Source organism: Hippocampus zosterae, chromosome 3 (genome assembly GCF_025434085.1).
Source record: "Hippocampus zosterae strain Florida chromosome 3, ASM2543408v3, whole genome shotgun sequence".
In the NCBI taxonomy this organism is placed as follows: Eukaryota; Metazoa; Chordata; class Actinopteri; order Syngnathiformes; family Syngnathidae; genus Hippocampus; species Hippocampus zosterae.
In genome coordinates, this window is record NC_067453.1 from 23,984,485 (window position 1) to 24,012,122 (window position 27,638).

General features: G+C 40.7%; 2 protein-coding genes across 5 annotated transcripts; one reads left to right on the forward strand and one right to left on the reverse strand.

Moving 5' to 3' along the window:
- Positions 1-833: 833 nt before the first annotated feature.
- rassf9 (Ras association domain family member 9) lies at positions 834-10,907 on the reverse strand. The gene is made up of 2 exons (XM_052061247.1): positions 10,761-10,907; positions 834-3,265 (listed from the first exon to the last, which is right to left on the reverse strand). Exons 1-2 carry the CDS (start codon positions 10,805-10,807, stop codon positions 2,098-2,100), a joined length of 1,215 nt encoding a protein of 404 aa, XP_051917207.1. The 5' UTR covers positions 10,808-10,907; the 3' UTR covers positions 834-2,097.
- nts (neurotensin) lies at positions 10,798-18,549 on the forward strand. Of its 4 annotated transcripts, none has more exons than XM_052061257.1 (5): positions 10,798-11,001; positions 12,476-12,533; positions 13,383-13,450; positions 15,663-15,938; positions 18,290-18,549. In XM_052061257.1, the coding sequence occupies exons 1-5, from the start codon at positions 10,798-10,800 to the stop codon at positions 18,434-18,436; spliced, it is 753 nt and encodes a 250-aa protein (XP_051917217.1). In that variant the 3' UTR covers positions 18,437-18,549. The 4 variants fall into 4 exon arrangements, with proteins under 4 accessions (XP_051917217.1, XP_051917218.1, XP_051917219.1 ...); XM_052061258.1 differs by having other exon boundaries at positions 13,398-13,450; XM_052061259.1 differs by lacking the exon at positions 10,798-11,001 and having other exon boundaries at positions 12,262-12,533.
- Positions 18,550-27,638: the final 9,089 nt, after the last annotated feature.

Here is a 27,638-nt window from a genome sequence, read left to right on the forward strand (position 1 = left end):
CATTATCATGCATGTTGGTCATACAAACTGTACCAAGATAGGAAGCGAACTTTATTTATTGATTTGTTTAGCGATGAATTTGTATTACCTACAAAACCAATGCTTTGGTGTTGTTAACTCGTTACCATCATGCTAACGTGTAGGTGCTAACCTAGTGCCAAGGAACTATGTTCATGGGTCAAAATAAAATCAGGCAGTGACCAGTTGTCTTTCAAGCTCTCAGTCGTGACCTGGTTGTGGAGGAAGCGGTAGTGGAGTGGGTAGTCAAGGATGGAGGGGGTGTTGAAGTGATTTTTGGCGGAGTGAAATCGAAACCCTCCCCTCCAGCATGTCTGATTCAAGTACAAGTTGTTTTTTATTTGTCGCCCTGGAGACCATTGCCTATGCTTATATGTAACACCCTATATATACTGTAAGCCTCTTTCACACAGGGATCACCCAAAAAGAAGCAAATCATTTTATACAAGACCTAGCAAAGGTGGGATGTGATCCATGATACGTTGGATCTAGCAAAGGGATGTTATTGACACTTTTGGACAGCAACACAGCAGTCTGCAAACAGATCATTAATTACATGGTGTCATCGTCTGGTGTGACGTCTTTTACACTTCCTATTTAACCCAACAATCCGTAGATACAGCCTGATTTTCTTTCTGGATTTGGAGTTAGTATTAGAGTCATAACGGAAGCATGATGGCATTTTTTTTTTGGATGAGCTTAGTGGAAAGTTGGGATGAAGGGGCTCAGATTCCCGGTAAATATCCTGTGCATCCTTATTTTTTCCCATCGTGCTCTTTTTGGAAAATGAACAGAATTTTGCAACTCACACTAAATTCAACTTGTGTCACCTTTTCATTGGTTTATTATGAAAATTAGAATGCACATTTCAACTTCATTGTGTAGATTAAAGTTGTGTGATGAATAAATATACTGTATAGTCTTTGTACAACTGTAATACATATTAAAAACTAGAGATTTATAATGGATACAAAACACTGTAGATAAAAACAACGGACATATACTTTATATGTACATTTGTGTCAATATTGAACTTATATAAATCTCATATTTATATAAAGATGTACAGTATCGCCTTCGTGAGTTTTAATATAAAACACTGTTAAAGTTCATTAATAAGTGGTTTATGGCTTTTAAAGAAAATTCCAAAACTACTTTGTGTAGTTGTTCAGTCAGTTCAAACAATTCCGGAGGTCTTCAAAGGCAACTTCTAGAACATTGTTGTAAAACAAGGAAATAAGCCGTATTTGGCTGAGGCTGAAGTAACTGCAGGTCGGATTGTGGTACTCTTTGCGCTCAACAGGCAACCAGTCCAGGGTGTCCCTGGTAGGCTCCAGCTCACACGCAACCCTAATGAGAACAAGTGGTACAGAAAACTGCCGACAGGATTTTGGATAGAAAGTACTCGGTCATTGACCGGCCTTCAATGTCGGCTTGTCCGATCGTAGAGAACGTAAGACAAGTGTAAACCCGTCTCTGGCTTGTCTAGTTCAACTGTGATCCTGAACAGGATAAATGGGGCAGTAGTCAGGTCACTGATAGTGTAGTGGTTCTATCACTGAACTTTTTTTCTTCGTCTCTTTATGCATCCCGTCATTGGTTGGCAATCGAGCCAACATGGGCTACAGTCCAGCTCACCTGTGAATCAAAACCGGATAAACGGTAGCAAAAGGGTCCATGGATGATTTGTCTTTAGATGTGTATTTTAGACTTTGGTTACTATTGGCCTAGACATCTTTATATATTCATGTCCAGTGATAGAGACTTTCTTGAGAGGTTTGGTTTTTGTCCGGTGTCAGAAACATCCTTAAGATCGAGGATGGACATCTTCAGATGTCCATGTCCAGACATTGTCAGATGTACGGATCCGAACACCCTTTAGAAGTCCATGTCCAAAAATCCTTAACACATCCATGTCCAGACAGCTTAAATCCTTGGCCTTACATCCTTTCGAAATCTCTGTCCAGACATCTTTGAATATCTGTGACCAGTGGTGGAAACATCCTTTAGACATCTGTGTCCAGAAACCTTTTGGCATTGGTCTCCAGACATCTTTAGATGCACGCGTGCCGACATCCTTTAGACGTCCGTGTCCAGCGGTGGAGGAAAGTCCAGGCCGGGTGACAGTGAGTCCTGGCTGTGCGTGGAGCTGATGCCGGTGTCTGAGTCCGTGTCCGTCATATCCATGGGGAATGAGACATGTTTGACCACAGCGGCCTCATTTGTCACTGTTGCATTTCCACCACAGATCTCTTGGGCATCGTCGCTCATTTGCAGCAATCGAAGCTCGGTGGCCAACTGCCAGCACTCCTGATCTCTGGAGAGCCAGGCGGCCTCAGAGAAGCGGATTTTCTTGTCTACCTCGGCCGCCTGGCTGTGGAGGGATACGCCGGCCAGGTAGCTACGCCTCACCTCAGCTTGGATCCTTTCCAGCTCGGCCAGGAGCGACTCATCGGCCTCAGACGGTGTCCAGGGAGTGGCTGATGCTCCTTCATGCTCGGGAATCACTACCATCCTCTGCTCGGCGTCTATGTCACGACAAAGCTGCGCTATGAGCGCTTGCTGCTTATGGATCTGAAGCTCCAACTGCTGGACATTTTCACTGACTTGTAGTAACGTATCAAGCTCCTCCGAGTTCAAGCCGCAAGCCTCCAACTTGTCATGTTGGTCTTCCTCTCCTTGAAGCTGCTGTATCTCCAGTTCTAGATCTTCCATCCGCTGGATCTGCTCTTGAATGGTTTGGTCCTGGTTGAGGATGAGCTGCACCATGCGATCGATTTCCTCAGTACCGGCGGATGTTGTGCTCTCCTTGTGGAGTTTTTCTAGCTTCCGGAAGGCCTTCCTCACTACACGTTTCTGCTTCTCCACAGGAAGAGCCTGAGGGTTCCTGGTGTATCGGCTCCGGTTCTTCGTAGGCTTCATAGCCCGCTGAGACACAACTTCGCCGCTTTGGACGAGGACAAACTGGATGAACGGTCTCTGGTCCCCCCAGGCGTACCACAGCCTCAGGATCCTGCTGAGGGGTGGCAATACCCTCTCGAAACCTTTGTAACGCTCCACCAGACTGAAGTCATTTGGCTCTCCGCGCAGGAGTTGCTTGCTCTCCGGAGCCGATCTGTGATCTTCCAGCAATGCCTCAATCATGTCGGCACAGGTGGTGTGCTTGGTCACACCGCAGACTACCTTCTCCTCATTGCACACTGTTACTTGGATTTCCTTCCCAGCGATGGGCTCACTGTCTTTTGTCCTGGAGAAGACAGGAACAGGAACATGAATGTCTTAAGTATTTACATTCCCGTGCTATATTCTAGCAAGGAGATTGTCCTGCACTGTTGTTAGATTAATCTGATCTCAGCGAAATTTGATTATTTTCACGAATAAGTTATTATAGATGTATTTGAAGAAAAGGGATCACATCAAAGCGGTATTCTGGTAAGTCTGTAGTTTGGATTTTAAATACACAAATCTTTTGTAACACTGGTCCCTGGAACTTTTTTGACACGCTTCATACATGTACGTGACAGACCCTTTGGACTAACTTCCGGCAGCATTTGGCTAGCCAAGACATTCACTGACTATTTTAAGCATTTTGCAGTTCGCTGAGAGACGACATTCCTTCGTAGCGTCTCATTATTGTCCCGTTAGACAATTACTCGTCCTCTATTGCTATTTAACCCCTCATTACCTTGTCATCTGGACAGCAACAACCCAGCGTAATCCTTTTTTTTCCCAAATACATTTGTCCATGTATGTGGCTAATAGGCCAGAGCTAATGTAACGTTGCTAATACACATTACTTTAAATGGAACAGACGTCCAAGTTGCGGGAGCAGGTAATCGAATAAAGTCATGGTATTTCCAGACGTTCCGATTGGATTTGCGTGCCGTGTTTGGTGGCCGCATGACAGGTGAAATGTTTGCGTCATCGCAGTTAATGTCATAGCTATGTAATTTAATCACATTTTATTATTTTAGTGAAATCCACGAACAACTGGAGCAGCGCTTATGGCAGGGTGGCTTTTATAGCAGTGTGAAAGGGGCCATTTATGCACAGATGACAGAAAATCTTTACAACAGAGCCTGAACAAGACTCAACGAAGTGAGTGTCAAGGTCTTAAAACTTCACGTCGTATAGATTTTATTTTCCCCTGAAGCATGTCTTGCAATGTTTTTTCCTGAAAATATATGCTATTTTTTCCCACCAAATACACCACCTTTTCTTGGAAAAAACAAATTTTGTTGAAAATAAAACATGTATTTTTATCAATCAAACTTTATTTGAAGGGCACTTTTCACATTTAAAAATGCAATGTCCCCACAAGTATACATATGTTCACACACAAACACACACATGCATGCACATACATATACACACACACACTCACACACACACACACACACACAAACACACACACACACACACACACACACACACACACACACACACACACGTGCACACAGACGCACGCGCACAGAGACACACAACAAACACATTCAGTGATAAAAAAGACAAAGCTCACCTACAATTTTCTACCTGTTAAACGTTAAAAAAAAATTCAGCCCAAATTTTGTATTTCTTTATTTAGTTTTTTTTTTTACAAAAGCACAAAATATCTTTTTCTTAAAAATATGTGACACATTCATGAAAATATAGCACCCGAAAAAATTAATGTTCTTGATAAAAAAACACTTTTGTCTCAAGAATATTTTACCTTTATTTTTAAAATGTATTTTTTTTCTTGTATTACAGCACTATATGAAAAATAATTTCCTTTTCCTCACAAAAGATTTTTTTCCCGCAAATTTATATTTTCTTTCTAAAAACTGTATACAGCTTTTTTTCTTTAAAACAAAAGTATATTTTTTGTGTGTTTTTGTTCCTTTTTTGTTTGTTATCAAGACATACCTCCCTTTTAGGTCCATCACATCAACAAAACGCAATCTCGTACATCTGGGGAAACAAAAAAGCACTGCATCTTCCTTTTATTTGGGTAAGATTATGACTTTTATCTCAGAGTGTAATTATGTTGTTTCCTTTCCTGCTAGGGCCCCAAATAGTGGAAGACTCTTTGAGGTCAAAGTCGCGCTTGCTTGCTGAATTTGGATCATTTGTTTGTCGAATACGTCACTCAACTATTTGTTCAGAGGGTCCACGTAACCATTAACTCCCATTGTTGCATGCCTGCCACATTCCCGACAACTTGTTCACTGCTTCCACTCAAAATACACGCTACACTTTGCATTCACATCCACATGTGAAGTGAAAGAAAATGGTGTTTTTTAAAATATGTTTTAATAGATAATGAGCTGACAATTTTGAGAGAAAATGTTTTCTGTAGGGGAAAAAATACTTGATATATTTCAGAAAAAAAACATCTTTGTAGATTTTTCCAGAATTTTTTTTATTGCAAAAAAACAATGTAGAAAATTTAATTAGCTTTTATATTTTCATGAAAACAATTTTTTTGATGAGTCAAATGGTTTTCTACAAATTGTTATTATACCTTTTACAAATTAAACAAAGACAAAAGTACTTTTTCTGAGAATCTGTTTTGGGGATGAATAAACAACATTTCTTTTTTTTTTGTCTTTTTTTGTCATATTTTGAGCAAGTGTGATTTTTCTCGAATGTGTTTTTATATTTTCAAGAAAAAAATAGATTTCCAAGAAAGGCAGATGATAATATATTTTTAAATTAAGAAAATACATTAAAACTACACATTCAAGAAAAAGTCAAGCAAAGCATTATTTTTGACAAAAAAGTCGATATTTTCAATAATATTCATTTTTTTTGGTTTAGTTTAAAAACTGCATATGTTTGTGAAAAACGCTAATTGCATATGATTTAGAAAAATGTCCTTTAATCTTTTCCCACGCATTCAAAAAATTTCCACTCAAAGCAAATTTCATATGCTTTTGAGAAACAAAGTCACATATTTAAGGAAAAACAAAAAGTCAGCAACATTCTTCTTTTTTGAAGGCAGAATTGCAGCTTGTACTTAATAGGGCTGTTCACACGGCAAGATTTGGTCCTGTGCTGCGCCGGGGCTGCCCCGGAAAAGAGCTTATACCGGACCAAATTTGACCCACCTCAGCGAGGTGGGTCAAAAATTTGCTCCGCAGCAAATGCTCGTTTGCGAAGCAGCACCGGTTTAAATTTGCACATGTGAACGCAACTGGGTTAAATTTGCTCCAGAGCAAATGCTTGTGAAGTGTACGTATGGCGAGAATGCGTTGCTTTTGTGCTCTGTCGGACTTCCGTAATGTGTTGATTCATAACGACACAAGACTTGGCTAGTAACATCTTTCCTTTTGTAGGAGACTGGACTGTCTCGGAGTTGTTTGTTCCTTTGTCGTTTGTTCACAACCCCCCGCCCCTCTTAGAATTTATTTTGTGATTTCCTCTCTTGATTTTCTGTTTGGCGCGTTAGTGTTTGCTTTTCTGAGTGTCATTGAAGTCATCGTTGATTTACGTTTTCTTGGGCGGTCACTCTCGAGCAGAAGGCACGGAGACCGAGAAGGAGAAGGACGTGCCGGTCCAGTAGTCGCTTGAGTTGTGTATATACAGTACGTTTTAAAAAGAACCAACACGACAGCTTGTTTGTTTTCTGTCGTTTTGCTCCGCTGCAGAAACTGCCGTGTGAACGCAAGCGGGGCAGCCCCGACACTGTGTCGGAGCTGCCACGCTCAGCGGCTTTGTACGTGTGAACGCTCCACACAATTTGCTGCGGTGCAAAATATATCGCAACAAAATATATCGGTGCAGCGCCGGAGCAAATGTGTGTTGTGTGAACGGCCCTAATGTCTTTCCAGTATATAGTTCAGGTGTTCCTAATGTTGTGCCATAAGTTCATCCAGCAAGTCATCAATCACGTCAAAACATATCAAAGTTATTATTCTGAACGAATATTGCGGACATACTGGTGGATAAATACATTCAGGGCAGAAAGAGGGTATAGCGCGCAAGCATTCTTATGTGTGTGTCGGGAAGCACCTGCATTTATCCTCAGGCCACAATCACCACTTCCTGTGCCAGACGGGAAGTACGAGAATGGCCCTTGCCTCTTGATTTTCCACTGAAATCTGCTCAGTGTGTGAGCATGAACAGCAGCCGCAATCTGGTGAAGCTCGTGGCAAACGCATTGGATTGATATACGGTATCGGTCAAAATTTTGGAGAACATTTTCAGAATCAAAACACGTGAAGAGGTCGAGAAATTCAAGCTAGCAACTCTTGCTAATGCACTTCTGTGAATTGAAAGTAATTTCAGGAGTTATAAAGCATACTCTGTTTTGATGAACATGTAGCGGTCAGTGCCGCTACATTAAAAATGACATTTTGCCAAACTGGTCATGTGGTGTCGGTGCGCAGTACCATCATGTGGTGTCGGTGCACAGTACCAGTATCCCCCTATTCCACCATGATACCATTCACACAGAACCCAGCAAAGGTGAGCTATTACCGAAAATGTGCGTGCTTTAACACATCCACACGGCATCACCAGCATCTTCAGAGTGATGTATAATAGAGTTGTTACCGTATTTTCTGCACTATAAGGCGCTTCGGAGTACTAGGCACACCTTCGATGAATGGCCTATTTTAAAACTGTTTTCATATATCGGGTGCACCGTGTTATAAGGTACATAGAATAGAAACTACAATAGTGGCTGCTGTTGCATTATGCACCCACTAGATGGCGCTATGCTAAAGGGAATACAATACAATGCAGCTTTATACGGCTGTAACAGTAAGTGCTTTACAGAACATTTAAAATACTGCGTCCAAGAAATCTAAATATTGATCCATACAGAAGGTGCCTGCGATTGGCTGGCAACCGATTCAGGGTGTCCCCCGCCTACTGCCCGAAGACAGCTGGGATAGGCTCCAGCACCCCCGCGACCCTAGTGAGGATCAAGCGGCTCGGAAGATGAATGAATGAATGAATAGAAGGTGCATCGCATTATGAGGCACACCTTCAATGAATGACCTGTTTTAAAACTACTTTCAGATATAGGACACACCGCATTATGAGGCGCATGGAGTAGAAGCTACAATAGTGGCTGCAATTACATTATTCATCCATTAGATGGTGGTATGCTGAAGGCAATACAATACAATACAATACAGCTTTATGTCGCTGCAACAAAGCGCTTTACAGAACATTTAAAATACTGCGTCCAAGAAATCAAAATACTGATCCATGTAGAAGGCGCATCACATTTTAAGGAGCACTTCAACCTTTGGAGAAAATTGAATGCGTTTAGGTGTGCCTAATAGTGCAGAAAATACGGTAATTGCTTTTAAAAATGATACTACATTAGAGGTGAGTGCCGGGAGTTAAACTTGAGGCCCCCGTCCCAGCTTTTGACTATTTCTTTTCACACAGAAGGCATGTCACCTATTATGCCACGTATATACAGTCTCCAAAGCTGGGAAAATTGACAAGCAGTGGTAAAGAGGTTGAAGTGACTTTGATGTTTTGAGGAAAAAGGCGGGCAAACATTCACTCAGCATAGCGGAAAAGAAAAACACGGGCGGCGCTTCCTGTCGGTTGCCTTATCTGGGCGGGGAATGAGGGAAATAACATCATCTTTATCTGCGGGATGAGTCGCACTTGTGATCTGTGAATAGAGACACAACACTCCGCTTCCCCTCCTTATCTCACAACAACAATCTCGACACCACCTTTGCACACGTTCTCGAGGCACTTTGGGTTCTAAATGGACAGCAGCATCAGGGGGCCGCCGCCAATTTTTAATTTTTTTTTTTTTGTCAAACACGCATTTAAGATATGGGATAAACAAAAACATCCCACAGCCCCAACTTTTTTGTGTGAAAATTTGTCTGTGGGGGGGTTTGCAACCCCCCGCCCCAAGTTTTTTAAAGAAAAAATTAAACCTTGCTTCGAACATACTTTTTTTTGTCAGTAACATGACTTTTCTCATTCAAGAATATAAAAGATAGTTCTCAAAAATATATCAATGTTGCTCAAAAGTGTCAACCTTTTTACTTAATGTGTAGCTTTTCCTCAAAGCATGCAACAAAATCGATTTTGACAATTATTTTTTTCAACTTTTTTCTGAAATTTTTTTCTTTTTCAAAAACAAAACAAAACAAAAAACAATTTTTTTTACTTTTAAAATATTGGCACAGTGCACACATTGACTGCATTACGAATGATGTGTTCATGGTGAAAATGCAAGTAGTTTTCAAAACTTTATATTACTTTTATGATACAGCGTACACATACTTAGCATCGACCATAATGCAGATTATTATTTCTGTAAATACAGCTTGGCTACATCTTGGCTTGTCCACGAACGATGGCAAATAAATGCAGTGTAGGACCCGTCTTGAGTTCCAAGCGAGTTGATTTTATTAATATATTTGGCTATAATCCACACTTTTTTTTCTTCCCACATTTGGCAACAAGGAGAGTACCTTTCAATTAAATCCAACTCAAAGCCAGCTGAGGCTTTAGCCGCTGCCCTCATCTCGTCAAGAATGGCGTTGGCTCACTCCAGACCACTCAAAGCAAGCTTTTGGCTGCATTTTATGTGGGCGGCATGCTGATTTCACACATTTTTTTTTCTTCAAAGAAGCGTCATGAAAAAAATATATACATGAAAAAAAACGAGAGTGAGCCACTCAACCAAATTGCCGCTGCGGATTCAAGAAGTGGTGATGAGAGTGTTGGCTATCAAAATGCAAAAAAGGAAGAAAAATAGGGCACGTACATATTTCGCAGGCAATTACAAAACAGACGCACAACTGAACATCTGTTCAAACAGGGCATGAATGTAAATATCACCAGGGAAACCATATGTGACAATAGCATTCATTAAATATGAACCACAGGCACCAATTCATCCAACCAAACATTAGTCGTAACGGTCATTCGAAACGAAAACAAAATGTAAACATAAAATGCTTGGTAGTTTTCCAATTTTTTTCCAAGTCATCTTTTCTTATTGAAATGAATGTGAATTGACTTGGCACCCCAAAAAGGACCAAACATTTTTGGAATATGTTTTCTGTCACATTTTATTTTTTATTTTTTTCAAGTCACTGGACATTGTGCTGCTCCTTTTTGGGGTGTGCCCTTTGGCCACCTGGTTACAGTCGGATTTATATGAGGGCTGTTTTATTAGTTGTTCTTCACAGAGGATGCAGAATATATGACTGTGAGTATTGTCGTATTAATAGTCTCCGTGTGTGGCACCACCATTTGGGTTCAAATATCCAATGGGAAACTGCGACACCGATGCTGTTCGTTACCACTTCTTTAGTGTTTTCCATTATGCATTAAGCCCGCAGTCTTGATGGCAAAGTACCGATCAATCTATCTCCATACAAATATATAATACATATATAATGTACATTTTTAGTACCATTTGGGCTGGATCAAGTCATTCATTTTGGGGCTAAAGCAATAGCAAATAATATATTCAATTTATTAGATTATTAAAATTAACACTAGGAGGTACAGTACTAGTCATAAAGAACTTAGAGGTGTGTCAAGATGACTTTTGCCTTGTTTTCTTTCAAATAGTGACCAAAAGCCCTTTCTACAACCCACCTCGTATCACTTTCAAATAATAGCTTTGCCAATTTTAACACTTTAAAACACTTTACATGCCTGACCTGGTTTCCACTTGCTCGGAAACTCCCCCCTCCCACCTCACATCTACAATGTAACGTGAACCCCCCCCTGAAGGGGCTCACATGGTGGTATTAAATTACCTGTTTTTCAGACGAGCTTTCAAGAAGTTCTTCCCAAATGGAGCCATTGCAGTCGGTCCGAACTCCTCACAAACAGAACGACGCACACTTTGTTGTGCTAAACTCTCAAAAAAGTTCCTTGTTGTCCCGGCAGGAACTCAAAAGGAGGAGGAGGAGAGGAAAGAGTAGGAGGAGGAGGAGGCAACAGTGGGGTGGTATACTGACGCAACACTGCCTCCATGTCTCGACGCGGCCAACAGAGGTACTGCAACACACTTGTCCGTGCACTTGCCGAAGAAATAACACGTGCTTCTTAAGCATTATGGACAGTTTGGGCCAAGTTTGACAGAAATACACAAGAATGCCCTAAATATCAGTCTGTCGCCCAAAACTTGATATCTTTTCCTCAATGAACCAAAATGCTCTCCACTAAAAAATGAAAAATGTTAAAAAAAAATTTATTCTTTTGTCCAGGTTCGACAAAGTTCATGGACACTTTTAAGCCGTTCTAGACTAAACATGGTCTTGTAAGAAACCTGGAAAACTGTAAAAATTTTCATGCTATAAAAGTGCGTCTTTTTCATGGGACAGTGGTGACAGTGCCAAAGAGGGAGCCAAAAACAGCCGTGAGAACTGTCTGTGTAGCCACCACATTGGGCCACGTTTCAATCATGTTTTGTTTTATTTTGAAATTTCATGAGGATTCTCGAAACACTAAGAGTCAATGTTATGTATGTGCATTATTTATGGGGCAGTGGTCACAGTGTTCACTGTGAACGTTCAAACAATCGTGCGAACTGGTCTATATCCACCACATTTTCCCGGGTTCATGAATAAACGGGCCCTTGTTGGTTTTTGAAGCGCCAAGACCCAATTCATGTCCACCTGTGTATATCCTCGGTACCTTTATTCAACAGTGTGGAAAGTGTTCACTCCGGAGTTTGAAACAGTTCCACGAACTAACTGCCTGCGTAACCGCCGCTTGTTCTCTGAAGATTCATGGGGGAAATCTCGAAAGACAAAAAGAGTCCAAGTCATAAGTCTATAATGTGGATTGTTTCCCATCGGACAGTGAGGTCATTATTCGTAGAGGGGGGCCGGGTGGGGGGGGGCGGTTAAATATGAGTGTTTTTTGTTGATGTGTGGCCTGTGATTGGCTGACGGCTGGTCCAGGGTGTGTCTTGCCTCAAGTCAGCCAGCACACCCGTGACTCTCTTGGGGATAAGCGTGAAAGAAAATGGAGGAATGTATATTCAGGTGTGAATGAATCATCAACCGGCTGCAGTGATGCTTGGTCGAGGAGTAAAATTAGCTTTGGTCTCAAGACAGGACCCCCTCTCTCCCCTCCCCCGTCTCCCTTTCCCCAACCAGCAACCCCGTCCCATCATCACCCCGCAGACCGCATTTGATGTCAAATAATAAAATGACACTCATCAACAAATCCATGACGGTAGTATGACGTGTGATGAGTATGAAGACATGACGGTGGTGAGTGGAGGAGAAGGTGGGGGCGGGGGGGGGGGTCTGGAAAGGGGGGGTGACTTGTATATAGCTGAGGCTCACATGCAAGCGTTCCTCATCAGCAGCAGCAGGACTAGCGGGGAAATCTCAAAAGTTTTACATTGATGGACTAAAAGACTCCCTCTTATCGGGGCCACATCCGGGACTTTTTCATTAGATTTTTCACTCATTGCTATTTTTTTCTTTGTTTGTTTGTTAAAACGGTCGAGATGCAGGCTCACTTGGCTTGTGTGCTACTGCTGCTGTGTTTCACCTGCAGTGGGCTCTGTGCAGGTAAGAACCACCCCAGAGTAAAAAGCTCTCTTTGGATTGACAGTCGCTTACGAGGGGAGCTGTTTTATTACACACAAACACACACTGAGCGCCGTATCTAATATTCAGTCGTGACCTTCATAAAGTCTGAGTGAGAATCACTCGAAAAGAGGCATGTTTTTTTTTTGGGGTGGGGGGGACAGGACATTAGTTCGTGTGTTAGTGTACCTAATGATCCAGTGAGCGTGCATCATACACTTGTTGCACTAGAATACCAAAATTAAGATCAATATTGAGTGAACTAATTTTATATGTGTGTGTGTGTGTGTGTGTGTTTTCTATTCATTTTCATTGGCCCAAACATTAGGTACATCAGAGCTATCGAACGCTGTCACGTAAAATGTTTTTTTTTTTACATTTTTATGTATAACGTGGAGATAAGCTCTTCAGTACAGTCATTGTAAATTGTTGTTGCCTTGGAAGTTGTTTTTTAATACGTATTTAAAAACAGTCATCATAATCACTCTGTAGAAACCTTGTTCAACCAGTAACTCGCTGTTTAAAAAAAAATGTTATCTGTAACCCGATTTTATGTGTTTGTAATTCTACTTGCACCGTCACCGCCAATCACCATCATCATCATCATCATCATCATCAACATCATCCTCGTCATCATACTCAGGCAAAGTGGATACATTTGATATTATTCGAACATCACAATTGTTATGAGTATGATAATTCTGATTATTTTTCAATGATGAATGATGATAAATATAATAATTGTAATTGTGATTTTAAAAAATCGCCTCTCTGAAATTTTAAACCTTATTATTTTTGTACTATGACTACTTATGATAACACTAATAACAGGTTATTCCTCTTCAGACATGGAGCAAGAGCTTGGAGAACAACTGCTCAGCAGCCTGCTTGCTTCCAAGGTAAGACAAGACTCCACAAAAAGTTCTCACAGCATCAGCAGCACTCCTCGCCGCGATATATTCAATATAATGTACAAATGGAGCAACACTGATCTGCGCTGGCCATGCTGGGGCACTGACCCCTCTGCCCCATGGTCTTTTGCTACACAAAAACGGTCCTCCATTTTTTTCCCCCAAGGCGTCCATTTTAAGCTTAGTTTAACCATTTCCAGGCATCATTCAAAGACAAATGCATCCTAGGAATGTTGATTGCTTCATGTACACAAATCAGGTGGAGCTGCTAAATTGCAGTTTTTGTCAAGTCAAGTCAACAGTATTTATAGAGCACTTTCAAACAGCCATCGCTGCATACAAAGTGCTGTACATGGAGCGATTTAACATGCACAATGACCAGCAAGACGAATCGGTAATAAAGGCGGTAGAAAGCACCAGACAGTAAAATCAAGAACAAATCTAAGTCATGCTGAGTCGAACGCCAAAGAATACAAGTGAGTTTTGAGGAGAGCATGCGTGGGCTGATCATTGCAGCAAAATTTGATGACTGACATTGGTTCAGCAGGGCGCCATAGACTTTGTGGACAATTCATCCCCTGATGCCAGTTTCACTGAGCAAAATAAAATTTGGTTGGCGTCTCTGTCACGAGTAGACCCACAAAAATAGTAGCAAAAAGCCATGTCCAGAAAGGCATTATAAGTCTGCCATTTTCTTTAGACGTGGAGATTTTAGAAGGTAATGTTCAAGGACCTTTTCAAGGATAAACTGACTGTACAGGCTTGGTTGTAAAATGTTATTTTAATTCGGCACTTGTTGTCATTTTCATGAGGAATATGAAATTTGCTTGGTATGTTTTTTTTTTTTATAAGTAAAGTAAGTCTAGTATTTTGGTTAAAAGGGGCCATTTTACGAGTAATTTGCCTGGGATATTTTAACAGGGTATCTGTCGAGTCTTAAAATGTCAAAGAAAAGAAGTCTTAAATCCAACAATTTGAATTTGAGGTCTTAAAATGTCATCTTAGATCTTAAATAAGAGTTTGGCGGTTCTTAAAAAAAACGATTGGCATGACTTTCAAACTCGATTTGAAATGTTTTGTTTTTTGAGGAAACTACAACATAACTGTAAGCACCACCAGCCATTGCTGTGCGTGGGCAGTGATGTATTAAAAGCTTAGTTAGCAGCTACGAAATCTTACAAGTTTACCTTTTTTTTAAAAAAAAAATTACAATGTACCGGTAGGTTACGTTTGGTTGTTTTTTTAATTCCAATGTGAAAGCTGTGATTCCATTTCGGACCTCCAATTTTCCCTTCAAGTCTTTTGTACTTGGGAAATGGGTCTTAAATTGTATTCATGATGGTCTGAGCAATGTATTAAAAAGTCTTAAATTTGGCTTGTTGAAATACGCAGAGGCCCTGTTTCACTATGGACTCACTATACAGTTAAGGTTCGGTGTTTGGTGGAAAATTCTGCTCTCAAATTTCACTTCACAACATGAAATTTGGTCATCATGTTTTTCTTCCCAAGACCCACAAAGGCAAATTATTTTGTTTTGAAACAGCCATTATAGACTCAATTTGGCCATTTTCACGCGTCCTTCAAAAGCCAATGACTCAGACCTGCCGTTTCAAGATAGCATCACACTAAGCAAAGTACACTTTTTTTTCAAGCTAATAGATGGATGCATAATTTTTTTTTTATGAGGGTGGCTAAATTATTGAATAAATATTACAGGAAGCTTTATGATGTAAATCCTCAATAGGCCATGATGAAAGAACAGAGTGTGTGGCCAATACTTTTGCCCACTCTGCTTCGATGACACTATTGGGTTGGATTGGATAATCTTCATTGTCAAATGTATGTATGTGTATTGTAACAGCTATGAACTCCAAATACTTTTTTTCTGTGGTTGTCATCACAATTTTGATGGTTGCCATCGCTTCTCTTGTGCCCCGCCCCAAAAGTCAAAGAAATATTTAAAAAAAAAAAAAGAAAAAGAATTGGACCTTTCATCCATTTTCAACACTGCTTATCCTGAAAAGGGTTGCAGTTGACTTTGAGCGGAAGGCAGACTACATCCTGAATTGGTCGCCAGTCAGTCACAGGGCACATAGAGAGGCAAACGACCATTCAAACCCACATCCACACCATCACAGACTGGAAACCAATTCTAATGACGAGCTCAATTGTCACTTGCTGATCCTTCTGTCTGAGACAGCTGAAACAGGCGAGCAAGCAGAGCGCCCCCTACTGGCGCTTAACGCTGGACAACCTGTGCCGGCTGGCTGATGGCCTGCGGCTCATAGAGGAGGGGGCTGAGGAGGCGGCGTGGTGGAGGAGGAGCGGCGAGGAGGCTGGAGAGGAGGTGGAGGAGGAGGAGGAAGAGGAGGGGGAACAGCAGATGAGGATGAGGGAGTGGAGCAACAAGAGTCTGGAGGAACTCTATAGCGTGCGGCATATTTGCAGAGCGCTGCTGCACAGTAGCCAGGGCAGGGTGAGTTTACAAGCACGCACGCACACACTCACTCGCTGTACATGCACACAAATTGCACAAATATAAATACACACATACTGTATCCGCCCATATGTTCACACATTAAACCTGTAAATAGTGTTGACACACACACCTGCCTCAACATCAAAATGACAACCAGCTTTGAAGTTGTTGTGAAAAGTATTTGAATTGAATAGTAGTATTCTTTGTGTTGTTTTTTTTTAACAATGGCAGTCTTTCTTGATTTCACGTCACATAAATATGCACATTTATTGTCTCATGGGGTTCCACAGGGTTCATTTTCAGGGCCCTTGCTTTTTTCTCTTTTCATATGTGGGAAAACAATGGAAGTCTTTCTTGATTTCACTTCTCACAAGGGCAAATTATTATACATATATCCAAAGCCTGTCTCGGGCTTGAGAAATGTAGTCGGATGGTGACTAAGAGAGGAAAGGTAGTCTGCACTGAAGGGGTCTCACTCCCTGAAGGAACAATAGCAGACATTGAGGACAGCTACGAGTACCTCGGTATACCACAAGCCAATGGCAACCTCGAACTGGCAACAAGGAAAGCGGCTACGGCCAAATACCTCCAGCGAGTGAGGCAAGTCCTAAGAAGCCAGCTCAATGGCAAGAATAAGACCCGGGCAATAAACAGCTATGCCCTGCCAGTGATCAGATACCCTGCAGGAATAATAAGGTGGCCAAAGGAAGAGATTCAGACCACGGACGTTAAGACCCGAAAGCTCCTAACCATGCATGGAGGGTTCCATCCCAAATCCAGCACCCTGAGACTGTACGCAAGCCGAAAGGAAGGAGGCCGGGGACTAGTGAGTGTGAGAGCCACTGTCCAGGATGAAACATCCAAGCTCCATGAATACATCAAGGAGAAGGCTCCAACGGATGACGTACTCAGAGAATGTCTCAGACAATGGGGAACAGAAGATGAGGCGCTGGAAGAGGGACCATCATGGGAGGACAAGCCCCTACACGGGATGTACCACCGGACCATAACTGAAGTGGCTGATCTCAAGAAGTCCTATCAGTGGCTAGAGAGGGCCGGCCTGAAGGACAGCACAGAGGCACTCATCCTGGTTGCTCAGGAGCAGGCCTTGAGCACCAGAGCCATTGAGGCCCAGATATACCACACCAGACAAGACCCAAGGTGTAGGTAGTGCAAAGAGGCGCCTGAGACGATCCAACACATAACTGCAGGATGTAAGATGCTGGCAGGGAAAGCCTACATGGAACGCCATAACCAGGTGGCTGGCATAGTCTACCGAAACATCTGTGCGGAGTATGGACTGGAAACCCCAAGGTCAAAATGGGAAACGCCTCCGAGGGTGGTGGAGAATGACAGAGCGAAGATCCTGTGGGACTTCCAGATCCAGACTGACAAGATGGTAATGGCGAACCAACCAGATATCGTGATCATAGATAAAGGGCAGAGGAAAGCCGTTGTAGTGGATGTAGCGGTCCCAAGTGATGGAAACATCAGAAAGAAGGAACACGAGAAAATGGAGAAATACCAAGGGCTCAGAGAGGAGCTGGAGAGAGCCTGGAAGGTAAAGGTGACAGTCGTGCCTGTGGTGGTCGGAGCACTCGGGGCAGTGACCCCCAAACTAGATGAGTGGTTGCAACAGATCCCTGGAACAACATCGGACATCTCAGTCCAGAAATGTGCAGTGCTGGGAACAGCAAGGATACTGCGCAGAACCCTCAAGCTTCCTGGCCTCTGGTAGAGGACCCGAGCTGAGTGAGGGACGGACACCACCCGAGGGTGGGGTGACACGAGGAATTTTTATATACTGTATGTACACATCTATGGTCACGAGCTGATTCGGATGCCTCCTGAGCGCCTCCCTGGTGAGGTGTTCCGGGCATGTCCCACCGGGAGGAGACCCCGGGGAAGACCCAGGACACGCTGGAGAGACTATGTCACCCAGCTGGACTGGGAACGTCTCGGGATCCCCCGGGGAGAGCATGGTAGAAGTAGCTGGGGAGAGTTAAGTCTGGGCTTCCCTGCTAAAGCTGTTGCCCCCGCGACCCGGCCCCGGATAAGCGGTAGATGATGTATGGATGGATGGATGTATGTACACACATACACAGAGAAAGAGAGAGAGAGAGAGAGAGAGAGAGAGAGAGAGAGAGAGACTTTAGACTCCACTTACCATACTTTTTTCAACTAAGACCTGTTTGACTTTAACCATCTATCCAGCAAGTAGGAATTACTCTGAAACACATTCCCAATGTCACTGCTTGTAAATCAAGGTGCGACTGTATTCTGGAAAAACCTTGACTTAAAAAAAATGAATATCGAACACCCCTAATGGTGCACCTTTCTCTTAACAGCTACGCTACGACTCAATGGAGTACGCAGCGGAAAATGGTGGCGGTGCGCAGCTGAAGCGCAAGTCGCCATACATCCTCAAGAGGCAAGCCACTCACGCAGCCAAGTCTCGGAGGCCGTACATCTTGAAGCGGAGTGAAATTTACTGACCGGTCGCTACCCTTGTTCCTCTTGATGCCACCCAGCTCCTTTAACCGCCACCCTGCGTCCGACTTTTTCCTACTCTGCCGCACTTCTCGCCGAAATAAAAAGTCGAGCATCACATTGAATGAGGAGCTATATTTCTTTACTGACACTTTATTTTGGTTTGTTTGTGTACATCATTAAAGAATCGCGGTACAAAAGAAGAGTCTCATTTACTTCGATGGTCCGCAAGTAGGGTGGCCCTCAAGGCCAAAAAAAAAAAACCAAAACATTGAAGTTTTCTTCAATTTGGAGTCAGTATAAGAATGATTGAGGAGTCCAATTATGTGAGCATCATTTTTTATCAAGTCCATTTTTTTTCCCTAAAAAATATTTTTTTTTGTTTCTAATTTGCAGCATCACAAAAATGTTCTTTTTCATGAGATTATGACTCTCATTCCATATGCCATTTAAAAAAAACATACTATTGTTTCACAGTTAAATGACAGTTTTAAATGTTAAAAACAACAATCACCAATGTTATGCCAAATGGAGTTTTGCTAATATGTTAATAACATACTAGCATGATAATAATACAGGTATAGTAAATGCTTGCAGTAAAATGTTTATATTTGGGGGGGGCATCTTTTAATTTTTTTTACTCCCTAATTTATTCAGGCAACATTTCACTTTTTTCATATTATTCTTTATAATTATTGATGGTGTACCTAAAGGCTTGTCAGGTGAGTGCCCATTGCAGCCAGCAGATGGCAATGTTGCGTAAGTCATTCAGTGCGCCATTTCCCCAAAAAAACGCCTTTGGACAAAATGACTGAAGGCACAGTGAAGCAGCATGTGGTTCATCACCCAAGGTTATTCCTGGGTATCATTTATTAAGCGGTTTCCCATTTAGTGTTTTGTGCGTGACTTTGCGCACAGCTTGCCCTGCGTATGCGCCGTTCAGCCGCTCGCTCGTCTTTCTTGGCATGGAATAAACTCCAAAGACAAGGACTGCTTTGTGGATACTTTTCTTGGATAGCTGCAGGCGCCACAAGTTCTTAACTTTCATTTGAAAGACATTTTGGAGATGTGCTCGGGCAAAAAAAAAAAAAAAAAGACAACGGAATGTCACTTTTTGTCCCCCCCCCCCCCCCACCCAACTCCAGAAAGTTAACTTTTCAAAGAGGAGCTTGTGTGTGTGTAAGTGTATGTGTGTGTGTGTTCACCGCAAATGAAAAGCCACAAGATAGGATCCCATATTGCAGGCGAGTTGAGCAAACCTGAGAGAAGGTTAATGGAAGTCTCTCAGGTTGTCTTTTTTCAATACTGTGGAATAAACGTGGACATCTTGAGTTTCAAACCACAAATCGTAATCCACAGTCCTTTCCTGCTTTGTTAAGAGAAAAAAATTCAGATGTTTGCAGATAAACTATGTGATGTACAATAAGAAGAAAATTAATAAGCCATTATTTATTTTTATCCCGCGACACTTGTGAGGATAAAGTGGATCAGAAAATGGATGGATGGAAATTTATTTTTAGAAAAAGTCATTGTCTTAAGCAAAGGCATTTTTTTGGGTTAATTTTATTTTTCCAGAAAAGGTAATTATTACAAATGATAACACATCTGTTGAAAATAGGTTTTTTCTAGATGTGTAACTTCATTATGTTACATTATAGAATTTTTATTATATATTTTTTAATCTCCAAGAAAAATCCTAAAATATACTATTATTATCATAGGATTGTTTCAACCCCCTTCCCACCCAAAAATATATATATTTGAAGGAAAAAAACATTATTTCCCAAATTTGAATTAAAATTGAATTTTATTTCCCTTTTTTCCAAATTTTTGGAAAATTTTGTCAAGCGTTTCCTCAAAATCTTTTTATCGCCATTCACTGTCCACCATCCATTTTCAAGTGCTCTTAAAAGAATGTTTGACAGTATAACCACTACCATGTGGGAAAGGAGAGTCACAGCCGTGCGTGCGCTTTTCAGCTATTTCTTGAACACTCTGAGAACAGTCTGACCCACGAAAACAAAAAGTGCACACTCACACAAGAGCTGCTGTTGGCCACATCTCACACCCTGACACTCACACACACAGACAGGCCGACATCACATGCCACGCCATCATGCTCCGCCTCTTCAAGGAACACACAGTACACAGATTCTATAATATGTATCTCCTAAACATTTTATGCTTTTATTAATTTATTTTTTGCTTGTTCCAAAATGTTCAAAAGTCATTTTTAATAAGTTTGTGTTTCAAGCCAGCAGTTGGAGCGAAATGACAACAATAAAAATAAAGTATGCAGTCTCTATTTGGCGGATTATGTATCCCATGTGAGAAAGCGGGATCCACTGTCCTCTCAAAATGCCACAAATGTGATTCATTCCTCAGTTATTTTTTGCCGTCCCATTGAGATGTTTTTGGGCCAGCATTCAGCATAGCTCGAAATGTCAGCTAAATGGGCAAAGCATCCCCCCGGCCAGATGTCTGAGCAAAGTTTTTAATGGATAATGATTTGGCAATTGGTCGTGTTGGATGCCTTTTTAGGGGGGCGCGAACCATTCTGGTGATGGACATCTGTTGTTCTGAAAGGCAAACATGTCATGCGATGATCGACTGCTTGGCACACGCGGCGACGGAAGGAAGGAACTATACAACCCCCCCCCCCCGGTATATTTAGAATTGTTTTGAATTTCTTTTTCAACTCATTTTTGGGAGAATTTTTTTCACTGCACAAATGAAAATATGAATCCACATTATGCAACAAAGTACTAACAGAGCATATCCAAGCAGTGTCAAAAGCTGACTCCTTCCACATGATGATCAGATGACTTAATTCGACACACCCCTCCCCCCACTTGATTCCGTGCTAATCGCCCGAAACACGCTGCAATATCTTGGGCGAGAACAACGTGGCCTCTTCAATGAGCGTGTAACTGCGGGTGCGTGCATTGAAAGACACACTGCGTATCGACAGCATCGATGACACTGCCACCCCAGACAGACGCCCGAGTTGTTGCTATGGCGACGTCACATCTTCCCGGTGGGCACTGACAAGCAAAAAGAGAAAGAAGAAATACGACAAGAAAAAAAGCTGCATTCTCATGAGAGTAGATCAATCTATCTGAGTAATATATATAATATAATGTAATGTTTTTTATAAGGTGCAAATCATTGAAAATTCCGCTAGGGGACACTGTTTTGATCAGAGAAGAAGACAACACCAGTCTCAGTCCATCACTGAGACAGACCCATGACAGCAGACGCTATAAATAGCACTCTCACATTTACACATTTAATATCACTCTCCTTAGTTTGTAAGGTGTAGGCAGGAATTACATTTAGATTTTAGATGCACGCATAAATGGTTTAAAACTTCCTTTCTTTATAAATAATCATGAAGTGCATGACTATATTTTTCAATACCAATTACTTGTTAAAGTTTGTACAATCAGTGGGATCAGTTGCAATGCATATGTGTGAATGATAAAAGTAAATTGCACATTTGTTGAAGGAAATGTAAGGTGCTTCATGAAATGTTTTGTATAAGATACGTTCATTAAATTTCAACATTTTCCAAATGTTCTTGTGCTTCTTTATACCAAAACAAAGGAAAGACATGTTGTTTTGGTTGTTTATAGCAAAGTATGAAATCATTTCATGGTCCAGCCCACTTGACATCGACCGAGGCCGTATGTGGCCCAACATGTGAAAGGAGTTTAACACCAGTGATGAATAGTGTGGCGTTTTTAGCCGAAAAAAAACAACCATGTACAGAAAGGTGTTTTTAGACGAAAAAAAAAACCGACCATGTGTCGTCAGGTGTTTTTAGCCGAAAAACCCCCCAACAATGTATAGGAAGGTGTTTTTAGACGAAAAAAACAACCATGTATAGTAGGGCGTTTTTTTGACCAAAAAAAGACCATGTATAGTAAGGCGTTTTTAGCCGAAAAAAAAACCGACTAGTAAGGTGTTGTGAGCCGAAAAAAAACGACCATGAATAGTAAGGCGTTTTAGCCGAAAAAACCCGGCCATGTATAGTAAGGCGTTTTTCGCCGAAAAAAAACGACCATGTCTAGTAATCGTTTTTTAGACCAAAAAAAAAAACAAAAACAACCATCTATATAGTGAGGCGTTATTAGCCGAAAAAAACGACCATGTATAGTAAGGCGTTTTAAGATGAAAAAAAAAACAAAAACGACCATGTAGAGTAAGGCGTTTTTCGACGAAAAAAAACGACCATGTATAGAAAGGTGTTTTGAGCCGAAAAAGACGACCACGTGTAGAAAGGTGTTTTAAGCCGAAAAAAAACGATCATGAAAAAAAGGCGTTTTAACAACAACATTAAAAAAATAAAAATGACCATGTATAGAAAGGTGTTTTTAGCTGAAAAAAACGACAATATATATAGTAAGACGTTTTTAGCCGAAAAAAATGACCATGTCTCGTAAGCCGTTTTTAGACGAAAAAAAACGATCATGTACAGAAAGGTGTTTTGAGCCGAAAAAGACGACCACGTGTAGAAAGGTGTTTTAAGCCGAAAAAAAAACGATCATGAAAAAAAAACCGTTTTAACAACAACAATAAAAAAATAAAAATGACCATGTATAGTAAGTTGTTTTTAAGCTGAAAAAAACCCGACCATGTATAGTAAGGCATTTTTAGCCGAAAAAAACCCGACCATTTATAGGAAGGTGTTTTTAGCTGAAAAAAACCCCGATCTTGTCTAGTCAGCCGTTTTTAGACGAAAAAAAAATGACCATGTGTAGGAATGCGTTTTTAGCCGAAAAAAACTACAATGTATATAGTAAGCCGTTTTTAGCCGAAAAAAACGACCATGTCTCGTAAGCCGTTTCTAGACGAAAAAAAACGATCATGTATAGGAAGCCGTTTTTAGCTGAAAAAAAACGACCACGTATAACAAGGCATTTTTAGCCGAAAAGAATGACTACGTATAGTAATGCGTATTTAGCCGAAAAAACCCACCATGTATAGTAAGGTGTTTTTAGCTTGAAAAAAAAAAATGACCACGTATAGTAAGGTGTTTTGAGTCGAAAAAAAACGACCATGAATAGTAAGGTGTTTTTAGCCGAAAAAAAACCCATTTATAGTAAGGCGTTTTTACCTGAAAAAAAACGACCATGTAAATAAGGTGTTTTTAACCGAAAAAACAGACCATGTATATATATAAGGCCTTTTTAGCTGAAAAAAACGACCACGTATAGTAAGGTGTTTTTAGCCGAAAAAAACGACCATGTATATAGTAAGGCGTTGTCTTTTTTTTCGTCTAAAAACGCCTAACTATACATGGTCATTTTTTTCATCGAAAAAAGCCTTCCTATACATGGTCGTTTTTTTCGAGTTTAAATGCCTTACTATACTGTACATGGCCGTTTTTTTCGTCTAAAAATGCCTTTCTACACATGGTCATTTTTTTCGTCGAAAAACGCCTAACTATACATGGTCGTTTCTTTTGTCTGAAAACGCATTCCTATACAGGGTCGTTTTTTGGGGCTGAAACACCTTACTATTCATGGTCGTTTTTTTCGTCTAAAAACGGCTCATCGTTCACTTCAAGGAGCCGGCTCTTTGTACCGGCTCGTTCGTGACCGACACATCACTTGTGAAAATGTAGGTGATTGAACAGTCAGAGGTGCTGCCAAAAAGAACCCTTTCGGCACTGAAATACAATGAAATTAATTTCGATTCCGTTTGCTGCAATACAAACCGGATACTTCATACTTGATAATAAAGTTAATTTAAAACCTCAATTAAAAAACAAAATGATGTTGAAAAAACGTTGTTTTGTATTTGTAAGGCTGTATATGAAAATAAACAGAATTTAATTTTCAGTGAGGATCAAATACAGTTTTAAAGAAGAAAAAAATATCGTTTCAGATTCAGATTGTTCAATTCAGATTCAGTTATTCAATATGATTCAGAGTAAAATATACAAATACATCCTTTATCCGAGGCACTGACTTTCAATTTACGTAATTCAAATTCAGTATAAACTATTTAAAAGTTATTCACATTTAGTTTTTGGTGGCAAATATTCCACCCACCAGCGTCACACCTAGTTGAGTTTTGGTTGTAAATTGTCCTAGAGTGTCTTGAAAGACGCTTATAAATGAAATGTATTATTATTATTATTATTATTATTATTATTATAAGAAATTTCAGGGGTTATTTTTCCTGACATGTACAAATGTTTGTTTTCCTAACACACTGTCCATTCTTGTTTTCTTACAGTTCTTACAGCCGCTGTTAGACCTAACAGCCTAACATCTTGGGCCTCAGACCAGGAAATTGATGTCACAATCAAAAGAAGGCTACATCTGGCTCCTGATCGGGATGGTGACAGGAAGGAGAACATGAGAAGAAAAGAGGACATGGAGAGCGCAACAATTTGATGGACAGAAAAATACCGTTCAAGAGTAAGCTGCATCCCAATTTGGACTTTGTGTTCACTGTTCAATAAAGAAAAGCACATTTTTCCAGTGTATGTGGAGTTATATGTGAGGTTCACGAATGATGACAATAAACATATTTTTAACAGTTGTTTTTGAGACTTTTTAAAAAAGAAATGTGGGTCAAATATGGCTCATGAAAGATGTGGCTTAGTTGAGGTTGAATTCAGGCTGATATCAGGAACCTGTTCTGGCCCAGCGTCGGGCCGGAGTAGAGCCAAATATGGTTTTACAATGCGGCTCAGATTTGGGCCGAATGCGGCCCACATCATGGATGCCAGACGTGGGCCACTGCAGGACCGTCATTCATTGAGGTATGTGGGCCGAGTGTACATACCGTGTCTGCCCCAGAGCTGGGCCAGACCAATTTTGCTGACTGGGCATACACACAAAGAGCGCAGAATTGTATTGTAAGAGATGTAATAAAGCAAGAAACGCTACAGATTTGCCCCTGTAACTTTATTCCCACCCTCCTCTGAGTATGTCTAAAAGTGATTTTCTGGCCAACACACTGATGTGGGGAAAAATGTATTTGGTTGTCTGTTTCTCTCTGAGAAAACCACCCATTGAGTTAAATTTTTGACTTTGACTTTTTTGCATACTGACACTTTCCCATCTGTATGTCATTTCTTTTTGAATATGAAATACAGATGACAATTGCATGTGGCCTAAGCGACCTCTAGAAAGGGAGTTTTAACTCATCAAAAAAAAACAATCTTTGCTTTGGGTAGTCCAACCCGAAGCTCTCCACTCCCAGGAATCGTGCATGTTTGGTTCTGCAGGGAGACAACAACGCCTTAAGATGGTGTGTTATTAAAATGTGCAGTTATATTAACAGCAACACAAGCTACTGCCCTAACCCCCCGCTGACAAAACACATATTTGCACGTCGCCGAGGCCTCTGATGGTACGCCAGGCGCGTGCCGCTCCCGCAGCCAGATGGCTCGCTGTGTTTCAAACACGAGGATGTCAGTAATTGTGGCAACGACAACAAGATTGTATCTTTGCCTGTCTGCAGTAATTAAAATGACTCATTCGCTGCCCCCCCCCCAAATTCCAGGCTTTTGTTTTTAATTAAGTCAAAATTGGTTAAAAAAAATTCAAGGCAAAAATACTTTTTTTTTAAAAAGACCTATTTGACAAGAAAAAAGTCACCCCCCCCCCCCACCCAAAAAAATGCCATGCTCACAATTTGACATGCACATTTGTAGCCCATCCGGGAAGAGTGGAAATCTTAAAAAAAATTCCCTGTAAAAAAGTGTAATGTTATGAGTACAATGTGTTTTATTTGAGATGTTTTAGTTTTAAAATGAAAACATTTTATAGGATAAAAAAAACTCTGATCTGTTTTTAAAAAGCATGTTTGTTTCCCTTGAAAAAAATACACAAAGAAAGTCATAAATAAAATTTTCTGTGAACAATTAAGTATTTTTTCAAATAAGGTTGTACTTTTTTCCTTTTCCTTTAATCTTATGACCGATTTTTCTTTAAAAAATGTCTCTTTCAAAAAGTTGTCATCTTTCAAGAAAAGAGTCCTGTTTTTTTTCGAGAGTAAAATCACAATTATTCAAGAAAAAAGACAATTTTTTTGGAGAAAAAGTCTAACGTTATTTTTTTTTAATTATTAATAACGTAATGTGAAATTTTAGGAAATTGTCATTATAATATTTTTCCAGATGAAGGAAGGATTTTATAGTATTTTCTGGAGAAAAAAAAATTTTGGTACAGTATTCTCCCCATCGCGTGCGCATACACACACACACACACACACACACATATATAGATATATAGATATATTAGAGCTGTCAAACGATTATTTAATCTAATTAAAAATGCAACTGTCATAATTAACTCAAATGGACTAAAAAATTAATCGTGATTACTCACACATTGGGCGGCCCGGTAGTGCAGTGGTTAGCACGTCGGCTTCACAGTGCAGAGGCACTGGGTTCGATTCCAGCTCCAGCCTCCCTGTGTGGAGTTTGCATGTTCTCCCCGGGCCTGCATGGGTTTTCTCCGGGTGCTCCGGTTTCCTCCCACATTCCAAAAATATGCATGGCAGGCTGATTGGATGCTCTAAATTGTCCCTAGGTGTGAGTGTGAGCGTGGATGGTTGTTCGTCTCTGTGTGCCCTGTGATTGGCTGGCAACCAATTCAGGGTGTTCCCCGTCTACTGCCCGAAGACAGCTGGGATAGGCTCCAGCACCCCCCGCGACCCTAGTGAGGATCAAGCGGGTCGGAAGATGAATGAATGAATGAATGAATACTCACACATTTTTTATCGTTTCTGAATTTCCTTTTACATTTTTGTCCTATTTTCGCTCCATTGTAATGCTCTCATCATCATGGAATCATGAATCAGTTTTCTATATGCCAAATGCAAATATTTACTGAAATAACAATTTTGATTTTCATTGAACATTTTTTACTTTGTGCAGTTATTCACACATAATCTCTCACACAATATTACTGTCCACAACAACAGTGAAAACAATATTTTTTCACACAACAGCTGCTTTAACAGCTTTTTTAATAAAATCAAAACAGAGCAATATAACATTATAAAGTGCACATCTAAGGTAAACTAGTACTCAGCCTATAGTAGATTTAAACCATGGTTGCATACTTCGTTTTTATCAAGTTTACTTTGAACACAGCAGTCTGTTTCTGTATGTATGTTGAAGAATAACGAGACACCGGACACCAGGGTTCATTACGTGCCGCTGTATTCAAAACTGCCCGC